General features: G+C 40.4%; 1 protein-coding gene across 2 annotated transcripts in view; it reads left to right on the forward strand.

The window, feature by feature from the left end:
* The first annotated feature begins 450 nt into the window (after nucleotides 1-450).
* Nucleotides 451-11,217, forward strand: part of LOC117946887 (EGF-like repeat and discoidin I-like domain-containing protein 3) — a 12,053-nt gene continuing 1,286 nt past the window's right edge. Inside the window, exons 1-9 of one of the 2 annotated variants that reach the window (XM_034875360.1) lie at nucleotides 451-710; nucleotides 4,656-4,781; nucleotides 4,866-4,997; nucleotides 8,267-8,380; nucleotides 8,817-8,998; nucleotides 9,077-9,232; nucleotides 9,338-9,482; nucleotides 10,227-10,429; nucleotides 10,542-10,697. In XM_034875360.1, the coding sequence (XP_034731251.1) occupies nucleotides 635-710; nucleotides 4,656-4,781; nucleotides 4,866-4,997; nucleotides 8,267-8,380; nucleotides 8,817-8,998; nucleotides 9,077-9,232; nucleotides 9,338-9,482; nucleotides 10,227-10,429; nucleotides 10,542-10,697 (1,290 nt within the window). In that variant the 5' untranslated portion in view covers nucleotides 451-634. The remainder of the gene's footprint in view (nucleotides 711-4,655; nucleotides 4,782-4,865; nucleotides 4,998-8,266; nucleotides 8,381-8,816; nucleotides 8,999-9,076; nucleotides 9,233-9,337; nucleotides 9,483-10,226; nucleotides 10,430-10,541; nucleotides 10,698-11,217) is intronic. The other variant, XM_034875369.1, reaches the window with a different exon arrangement.

Here is an 11,217-nt window from a genome sequence, read left to right on the forward strand (position 1 = left end):
TTCAACATAGCCAGTGACTGAGGCAAAATTGATTTGTAAATTACAGTGAAATATATAATTTCAGGAAAATAGTAACAGGTAAAAGAAAAATGGCGACATCATAAGCGCGTCAGTCCCTTTCATTTTAGATATCCAGGTACCAGAGCTTATTTATGTTAAAGAGATTATAATTAGGTTCATGAAGCCTGTAATACACACAGGCTATTGTTCAACCTTTGGGCAATTCTTCATTTTTGCTCTTTGAATCATTTAGAGTTGTCTGGCTTGTTTGATGATTGGCTGCTACAACTAGAAACAAACGCTGCAAATTCAATTCCTTTCTTTTTTATAGGCTATGTCTTATTCAACCTACTTGTAGGCTATAGTCCTGTGGCCTATATTTAGTCTACCGCGAATTACTATGTTAGGAAACGTCACTGTCTGTGTTTACTGGCGGCTCCGAGGTCCCCGCCCATATAACGTCACAAGTCTTTATCGAAAAATCCCAAGTCCCTCATTCATCACTTCGTCCTTCCTTAATAGACGGTTTCCAGGGTTAGGTTTTTTTTCCGACAGCACTTTAAGGCATCATTAGGCAGACGTTTAACGCCACGAAAAAAATCCTGCGGAACAAACAAAGTAAGGGTAAACAAATATGAAACGTCCCGGAAATGTAATAACAGCGACTTTAACAACGTTGACTCTTCTACTTTGCCTGTGTTCAGTCAGAGGTAAGTCCTTTTTGGTAACTTTTCGCTTTCATACAGAACTCCTGTTGTCTGTTCATGTTGTTGACTTGTCTCATAGGTTTCCACTAACACCAGACTTACTTTATTTTTTCCATATAATCCACCAGAGGACTTTGGCACAGCTCTAAGCTACCTAGTCTTATTTTCCATTACATGTTTTCTGTTTCCCATAACGATAGTTAGTAACTTCAGTTCATAGAACCTTTGACTTTTACTGCCTTTTAAGATCCAGTTTTGTTTTCTGTAGTGTGTGTCAAGGTCTGTGGTGATGGGAAACTGGGACCTTTAATGAATGACAAAAAGGGAGATGTGCAGCTGGTTAGTCCTGTCTCTTAAACTACTGGAGCTGCTATGTATGCCAAATGTATTATATGTGACAGCTGTTTTAACAAAATATTTACAATATTTTCCTATTTAGCCTATGATAATTTCCCATCTACAAACTACATATGACTTCAGTTTCGTTGCACTCAATACATTGATGTGTAAGTCCCATCACAACATGCCATCTTATTATTTTTTGTGGTGTAAAATAAATATGACACTACTCTGTCATTACATGTGAGGCTTATTCCAAAGTTTTATTTCACACAAAGGTTATATTTTAAGAAGCATGTTTGTAAAATAGATGTTTCTTGCAGTAGTGAAATGGAATTATGTACATCACCAATGCAACCAATAGATTTGTGCTCAAATAATGTAGCATTTCCCCTTTAGGCACCTTTCATATCACACTAAGAAGTGGTGCAGCAGGAGAGGCAATTAATACCATTCAAATGCTCTTATATGTGCTCCATCTCTATATGCGGAGCCAATATTAACCAGCTGCACTCGCCTAACTTTAGTTTAACTTGTCGATTAGGCAGCAACCAGAATCACCTAAAATGTCAACTTTATGTTTTTTACTGTCTTTACTGTATGTGGCTGCCGTACCTCTGCTGCCATGATGTTTGTGTACATTCAGGGCTTATTTTGCTTTGCTCGTTTCCCACCTGTCAGTCAGGTGTGCTGGGTGTCCTGAGCCACATGTGAGCTGCTGCACTGTAACATTGTATAACTGCTCGTTCCTGAAAGAGCTGCATGCATCTTTACCACCTGGCTAATCCTGCAAGCTCTTAATACCGCACGTGCTGTTGACACGTTCTGTTGTCAGTGTTGGCAGCACTTCAATTCAAGTAAATAGGTTACCAAATATTGTTTTCAGTAGTCACTGTATGCAATAGGAAACACCAACTGTTCTCACGGTTTGTTGTCATCCTCATAAAGACAACATTCCTCCAATATAGAGCTGACAAAGGCATTCCAATATTTATTGATTGGGCACTTTTTTAAAGGTGCTCTAAGCAATGTCACACATGTTTTAGGCTAGAACATTTGTTGTCACATACAGCAAACATCTCCTCACTATCTTTGAGCTGTCTGTCCCAAAGAACACACTGTAAAAAAACTTCTCCTCACTATCTGCGAGTTGTCTGTCCCAAGGAAAACACTGTAAAAAAACATCTCCTCACTATCTGCGAGCTGTCTGCCCTAAAGAACACACTGTAAAAAAACATCTCCTCGCTATCTGCGAGCTGCCCGTCCCCAGAACACACTGTAAAAAACATCTCCTCACTATCTGCGAGCTGTCTGCCCTAATGAACACACTGTAAAAAAACATCTCCTCGCTATCTGCAAGCTGTCTGCCCTAAAGAACACACTGTAAAAAAACATCTCCTCGCTATCTGTGAGCTGCCCATCCCCAGAACACACTGTAAAAAACATCTCCTCACTATCTGCGAGTTGTCTGTCCCAAAGAGAAAACTGTAAAAAAACATCTCCTCACCATCTGCGAGCTGTCTGCCCTAAAGAACACACTGTAAAAAAACATCTCCTCGCTATCTGCGAGTTGTCTGTCCCAAAGAAAACACTGTAAAAAAACATCTCCTCACCATCTGCGAGCTGTCTGCCCTAAAGAACACACTGTAAAAAAAAACATCTCCTCACTATCTGTGAGTTGTCTGTCTCCAGAACACACTGTAAAAAAACACAGCCTCTGTAGACAGCCCAGGGTCTACAAACGGCAACAAAAACAAACTGTGCCCACCTGCACCACGAAGCTACACCAACAGCGTTCCAGCCAATAATCAACAAGAAGGATTTGGGGGCGGGGATGGGGGGTTAGTGCACAGAAGAGAAGGGGAGGGGACGGGATGAGGAGGAGGGAGGGGCAAGCTAGCCTCGTTTTGTTCGAAAATACTTTGAATTTCAACAAGAAGTAACGTCACCCAACATCGCTTAGAGCACCTTTAAGATTCTGTTTACACATTAAACTCCATTGTAACCATGTTTATTTACCACAAACATCTTATTTATAACTCAGCTTTTTTGTTGCATGAATTGTTCACTCTGGTCAATTATGTTTTCTGTGAAAATAGTCAGGTTTGTTTTGAGGCTGAAACATGTCCCTTCCGTACCAAAGTCCATCTGCCTAGTTCTAAGAGGTTTGACGTCTGTCAGATGTGTTCTAGTATGAAACAGTTTGAGCAGTGACAAAATCATGTCCACCAATATCCTCCATATGATATTTCTATGTGACATTATTGAGGCAAGTTTTTTTTCACTCACAGATGCCAAAGAAAATTACAAAAGGCCAGTAGTTCCACTTGGTGTTGCTCAGAGCTTGAATGTTGACTCTGACGTGGCATCTAGTGACTCAAAAAATAAAAAACACAAAGATTTTAAGTTACGTCTTTGTAATTTTGACTGCTCCAGTCCAGTGTGACTCATAAATCTGTGTGCTGCCACTCCCACTACAGATCTATACCATTATTTTCCTAATCCAGCACTTTGTGACTCAGCACTTTGGGCATCACAGTCAAAGCTGCAGCACCACTGTTGTTACAGATGGTCAGGCCAGACAATAAAAACAGAGACAACTCGTCATGTTATTTTACCATTATCACTTTGATATGGAAGGTTGAGTAGGTATCTTAATAAAAAAAACTTTTAGTTATATTATATTTTCTCAAACTCTCAGTATATCCTGACAGTAGCACATGAAACAGATAATCTGAAAAAGTACCCCTAACTTCCAGTGTGTTAATGACTGCTCGGGAACTGTAAAACTAGACAACTCTGATCAGGCTCAAGATTATGTTTCTATATTGTCTATTTATTTCCTCAAATGTTTTCACATCATATTTTAGTGCACTGTTTAGCCGTAAAATAGAAAAAGTTTGTGACCAAGTTAAGCCAAAACCAAGCATTGCTCAGCTCTGATTGGCTGTTTTCCTTATTAGGAGCACAAGGAGGAGGCAGAGGAATGGGATTTTTTTCCCCTACAGATTATCAAATTTATATAGTGCTGTCAGTATATAGTAACAGTTTCTGCAAATACAACAAGTTATGTTTTATGAAAGTTACCAACTGTGGCTCAAAAGGGGCACTCAACCAAATTTTGCACATCATTGTGCACAGGGGCAGACCCAGATGTTGCATTCTGCTTTCATGTGATACCAAGCCCGCTATAGCCTCTGAAAGACAGTTACGTCAGCCTATAAGAAACCCCTTTGTTTCACCTCAATCTTCTTAAAATAACATAGTGAATTAATTCATTTTACCAGAATTACTTTTGACAACCTCCAGAGAATGAGTAGCAGCTTGTTTTTTTCAGCTGTGGCTTAACCCTTCGGAGGTGTTGAAGCTGCACTTCACTGTCTAGTTTATATTAGCATCTGGCAGTGGAGAAATAGGTGTCTTTAGTATCAATAGTAACAAGTTAAAACACCACCATTGTGCACACAAATGGACCACATGATACTTATTGTATGGGTCAAATGTGAATTGCATTGGTAGAAGCTGTGTTAAAGTCTTGTTGCATGGATTTGTAATAGTCATTGATGTGATTTTATAACTTCCACTCCCTTTTTTTTGCCATTTACTCAGGTGACTACTGTGAGGTGAATGTTTGCCATAATGGAGGAACATGTGTGACAGGGATAGGAGAGGATCCATTCATCTGCATCTGTGTGGATGGCTTTGGTGGAGACACCTGCAACCTGACAGAGATAGGTACGGTAAAGTGGAACCTTTTGGAGGAAAAGCATGGTTAATCACACACTTTAAACTAATCTCTTTACTTCTTCCTTGTCTCAGGACCCTGCAGTCCTAACCCCTGTAAGAACGATGGGGAGTGTGAGATCATCACTCCAACCAGAAGAGGAGATGTTTTCAACGAGTACATCTGCAAGTGCCAGCCAGGCTTCCAGGGAGTGCATTGCCAGATCAGTAAGCTACTTCTGGATGTGATTCATCAGTCTGAGCTGCTTCTCTTGCCTTGTGAACACATCTACCTAACATAAATATGTTTAATTTTACTGTCAGTTGAGAGCACATGTAACACGTATGCTGTCTTGGCAGTTTCTCAGGAGATATATCTTGCTATTTAGTCAATGAATATGTCTTTTATTTAACCAACGACGGGAAGGTTTGTCATTTAAAGATGACTGTATGGCCTCGATAAAAAGCAGAGCATCTAGATACAAAAAAAATGTAATGGATTGATTCTAAGTCAAGAAAAAGGTAAGCAAATAAAAAAACGAGAAAATCAGGCTACATTTTGTCCAGCATGCAGTGTAATACAAATGGCAGGGTAGCCTGCACTTTCAACAGATTTCTCTACAAGTGTAAACACATGAGGTTTTTCCATCTTGTCACAGCATCGGCGAATAAAAGTGTAGTCAGCTCAGCAGTTCCATGAAAGGGCTTCATTCAGCGGGTACTGCGGTCATTCTCTTTGGCTAATTAGTAAAAAGACCACTCCAAGTCTCTTAGCATGCAGACCCCTTCCACGCCGATTTAACACTGCATCTCTGTGTGCTTAAGCTTGACCAAATTAGATGAAGAATTTGAAACCACTGAATTCCATCATATCCTCTTAATATAATGACTTTGAATTATTGCCGACGTTTGGGTTTCCTCAGTGGAAGAATGACTTGAAAGAACGAGAAAAAGAAGGATTATTTTTCTTCAAGCGTGAATGTGATTATCAAAATCCTCTGGAGTAAAAGAAGTGTTTGAAACAACTATAGGCTTTGTGTGAATGACTGCTGGAAGCAAAACTCATGGGATGATAAAGATGAATAGAGATAGAGAAGAGAATTAAAGTCTGAATTAAAGTAACTCTCAGGACTTCAATTCATGCTATTACTGAAGAGGCATGTTTTTTAAATGAACTGCTCTCCCTCCCAAAGCCCACAGCCTGACCACCAATTGTAGTCTTTCTGCCGTCAGGTCGTCTACTCCCAAACATTTTCTAAATTGGTTCAGTCAGAAGTCACAGGCTGGACTGGTGTTAAAATGGGATGGAATCTGTCCCATATATTATAAACAGTAAATGCACAGACATGAATTTATAGTTTAACTAATGATACAGTATGTTTAGTAGTAAAATAGTATTTCAGACGTTAACAAGTCAGAGTTACTTTGTCAGATGGCAATAGTTGCATTTCATTTGCATGTAACATTAGAAACAACGGACAAATAACATACTGGGCATGAATGTCATGTCAACAGTCTTACCAAAACATGTGAAGAATAATCCCAGATCAAATATGAAAGGCTATTTCACGACCCTCTTGGTAGGATCACCTATTTTTAGTGTTATTAGCCATGTTGTGCCAGTGTTGTCACAGCCATACAGGCATTTGTTGCGACCAATCCTCTTAGTGTTAACGGGAACAAGAATTAAACTGACCCATGTGGCATCACGTCAACATGTCATCTGCTCAGTTCATTGGGGTTAGTAGGAGACTTGAAGCAAGGATGGACAAAAGTTACATTTTATTTATTATGGTATAGTGGAATCTTATTTTGTAGTGTGTAGCAAGTGTTTTTCTTAATTAGATCTGGGTTCCTAATCATTAGAGTCATGTATTATCTTCTGTATCAAAAGTAATCCAGGTTATTGTTGCCTGTGAAATATAAAAAGGAACTGCTATGTCCAAATCAGCAGGAATCTTCATGGTACAAATGTGCCAGAATGAAAACAAAAAGGCTATAGGTTAAAAACACAGTGGGTTTAAGTTAAATACTCAGACTTTCAGCAGCGGATAAATTAAGTGCATTGGTGACATTCAGAACAGGATTAAGCTAACTGATGTTCCACAGTTGGTGTATTTACCTCATGATAAGAGATTGAAGCAGGGCTCTGCCTGAGTTGACACGGGAAAATGATGGGCCGAAGTTAGGGGGGATCTCGAAGGTTCATACTCATGAGCCACAGGAGCATGTTTTACTGTGTTTAGCCATGGGTTTTAAGTGAATCCACTTGGAGCAAGCATTAGGGTGTGGAGCTGCACACAGAACCCCTGTTCTGACTGTCTCACTGCATATGTCATGGAAACGTCGTACAAAATATATTAAGATGCAGTCAAAACCAATAATTCCCTGCAAGAGCAACTGTTTTTGACCAGATCATAATGTTTGTATATAAAGACCATCATTACCAAGGGATCTTAATACATGTCCTCCTCTCTCTCGTCATCAGCTGGTTGTCTGCAGTCACTTGTTGTCCCCCAGAGACTTCTTATTTCTTCTTTCACAGAGCATCCCTCTGTGAAACTATTTGGGAGTGAAATGTGCTGTGTGTACTGCTCTAGATAAACCATGTAGTCAGGCTGTGCAAGCATTCCACCCTGTGGCGATTGGTGAGCATTACATGTGCAGTGTTTAAAGGGGGATACTGGGAAGTAGTCTGGCTCAACGGATTACTGGGATAAAGCCTGATGCGCCAGATGTCTCTGTATGTTTTTGCTATCTCCGCTCTCTGTTTTGCAAGGGCACCATCCGGGACTTAGTGCCGTGATTGGTTTGAAGAATCCAGTGCTGACAGCTCTGTGAAGATAGGTCTGGCAGTGCGAGCATGTTCAAGAAATGACCCCAGACTTGCTTTGTTGCCATTGGCTACTGTGGAGGAAAGTGAAGCTTTTATCTGTTTAACAGAATCTAAAGTAGACAAAATACTGGAAAACCTCAAATATGAAATTTATTGACTAATTTCACTATCAGCTGATATACAAACTCTATTCCAAAAAGCCCAGTTTGTACTTTTTCCATGTGGGGATATCGGAGCTGTTATTATTATTTTATACACAGATAGGTTGTGGGCTAACTGATGGTGACACACCATGCACATTTCCTACTAAAGTCTCCTATGTCTGGTCACATTCATCGTGCCATGGCACAAAATAGAAATATCAGCTGTGACCTTTGACCCCTAACCTGCCGTGCCTGTTAAACTGGTTACCAAGAGTGTGTTCTCAGTGTTGCCCTCAGGGGCATTTCTTTCATCGGGTTCAGTTTCAGACAACATAATTGTATCATCTGTATGTTGGAGACACAGTGAGGCTATTGTAGCCCTCCACCTGCCTCAACCTCCCTCTACTGTTTGTGAGCAGGTGTGGACCACAATCATCTTTTTTGTGATTGCTGACTAAAGTTAGTTTAAGGAATTAAAAAGAATTGTTGAAAACAACAAGTTGTTGTCTTTTTTTCAGACGTGAACGACTGTGCCAACCAGCCCTGTAAGAATGGAGGGATATGTCGAGATCTCGATGGAGACTACACCTGTCAGTGCCCTTCACCGAATGTTGGAAAGCAGTGCCAGCTGCGTACGTTCACCAACTACCATGTCATTTAATTTCACTTTTCTCAGATTTATGTAGCCTAATGTCCCTTGCTTTTCCTAAAAATCTCTTTTCAAAAACACGTGAAAGGAAATCAAGGACTTGTGTTTATGGAATTGGCCAAATGAATGTGTGTTAAATGTAATAATTACCATTGTAATAAGAGTGACATACTATCCTGGACAAATAATTATATATATATTAGTACATTAGTATATATATATTATAATTATAATTTATTAAAAATATCGTCTTTCTTTTTTTGTGGAAAGCCTGGAAATTGCAACATAATTTTTCAGCACCACTTTCAGTGGACACTTAACAAACAAAGTTGCACTTAATGTTAATTAACACAATTAATGTGATTTAAACTGTAGTAAATGTAAGTACTCTCTTTCCCCCTTGATCATATATGTCCCAGGTTGCATTTCTCTCCTGGGTATGGAGGGAGGAGCAATTGTGGAGTCCCAGATTTCAGCTTCCTCTGTGCACCACGGCATTCTGGGTCTTCAGCACTGGGGCCCGGACTTGGCTCGACTCAACAACCAAGGCATCGTCAATGCCTGGACTTCCGCCGCCCATGATAAGAACCCATGGATCGAGGTGAGAGAAGTGATCACTTTGAAATCATGAGGCTGATGAATGAGAGCTGCGAAGCTGACTAACACTTGTTGACAACAGGTTAATATGCAGAAGAAGATGCGTCTGACTGGCATCATCACTCAGGGTGCGAGTCGCATGGGCACGTCTGAGTACATCAAGGCCTTCAAGGTGGCGAGCAGCTTTGATGGAAGCGCTTATACCACTTACAGAGTGGATGGCCAACGGAGGGACAAGGTCAGAGGACTTTACTTGTTATAAATACAGGTTACAATGTTTTCCAGCAGAAAGCTTCTCTTTCTTTAGCTTACTTGCCTTATGTCCTGTGTCTGTGTGCTGTAGGTTTTCGTGGGCAACACAGATAACGACAGCACAAAGACCAACCTTTTTGACCCTCCTATCGTGGCCCAGTACATCCGCATCATCCCTGTGGTTTGCCGCAGGGCCTGCACACTGCGCATGGAACTGGTGGGCTGTGAACTCAATGGTAAACACACACAAAACATCCGGTTACAATTATAACGTGCACAGCAAACATGGCATGGTGGATAGAAAAAACAAATTTGATGTCAATGAAAATGGACAGATGACCTACAGTAAGTTCAAGTCATTTGCATTTTGAACAAAGGATAAAAAAAGACATGTATAGTTCCCTGAAGCAGGGAAAAGTAAAGAGTCTCATTTGTTTAACTTTCCTTCTGTATCTTGGTGGTGATTTCTTCTTGCTGTGGTTATACTGACAAGTATAATGACAGCCAAAGAGTTTAATTCAACTACATAACAGGGCCTCCATCCATTAGTGGTTAGATAGAAAATGTATAGTATAACAGTATTATGTGGGTAGACCTCACTGTGCAACAACAAAAAGCAGCAACCAAGCCCAGAGACAGAAACCATCTACATCATTTTGTGCTTTGCCTTATTTAAACAAAACAGCTAAAACATTTACAGAGAAGCATGATGAATGTCTACACACTGCATACGTAGCTTTATAGACTTTGTTGCATGCATTCTTCTGTGCGCCTCTTTCTTTTCCTTCCTCTTGGTCATTTGTGGGTGTAAAAGTAAATGGAATTGTTTCCATTCTTCAGAATATTTTAATTTATCTTCAAATGGAGCAAAGGTGAAGTTAATTTCTTTGGGTGTATTCTTTTTTTTCTTTCCTCTTTTTTTCTTTCTGTCGCTTTGGTTTTCCTCTCGCTCCGTCTCTCCGTCTGCTTTTGATTCACAGTTTACTCAAACACGGCAGGTTGCTCAGAGCCTCTGGGAATGAAGTCTCGCCTCATCTCAGACGGGCAGCTTTTAGCCTCCAGCTCTTTCCGCACATGGGGTATTGATACGTTCACGTGGCACCCTCAGTTGGCCCGACTGGATAAGCAGGGAAAGACAAACGCCTGGTCCCCTGCTCACAATAACCGCTCAGAGTGGATCCAGGTGAGGGCGAAACCTAAGTGGTAAAATGTCTTCATTGGTTAAAAAAAGAAAAGAAGAAAAAAAAAACAGCACATGTTGCAGAGTATAACTGTTTTCTTTGTTCCATCACCAGGTCGACTTAGAGAAGACCAAGCGTCTCACAGGCATCATCACTCAGGGGGCCAAGGACTTTGGGGTGGTGCAGTTTGTGTCACTGTTTAAAGTTGCTTACAGTAACGATGGAGAGTCATGGAGTATGGTGAAGGAGGATAACACCAGCAATGATAAGGTCAGACACGTGGGAATCCCTAAAATGTATTTCTCTAATAGAGTTGAATACTGTATCTGTGTATGTCTTTATACATGAGTCTGATTTTAATGCAGAACCTTTAAAAAAAGGCTTGTAGTGTTATATAAATGAAAACCTCTTTTCTGAAGTGTTTTTTACTAGTTTTTAAAAAGAAATACAATTTGTAAACAGAAGTCCAAAATATCAGCTTCCCTTTCTGTTCTCTCTTTCCCTTTATGATGAGATGAATGGGATGTCTCTTGATGGAGGGATGGAACATTAGCCTCCTTCTCTGAGAGAACTAGGGCAGTTTTACCCACAATGGCTAGACCCAGATGATCCAATAAAACTGTAAAGCGAGCTTTGATGTTTTTACTGAGCACAGAGCTCTAGTAGGCTCATGACATAATGACGCTGCCACAGGGGCTTTGTCTGAAAGCTCTGAACGTCTGGGTGGGACTGTTAGGCTCTGGGTCAGTAGGCTGTCAGAGGGCAGCACAGCTCAGGTTGAGAAAGAACA

The sequence above is a fragment of the Etheostoma cragini genome, chromosome 1, assembly GCF_013103735.1.
Source record: "Etheostoma cragini isolate CJK2018 chromosome 1, CSU_Ecrag_1.0, whole genome shotgun sequence".
NCBI classification, from domain to species: domain Eukaryota; kingdom Metazoa; phylum Chordata; class Actinopteri; order Perciformes; family Percidae; genus Etheostoma; species Etheostoma cragini.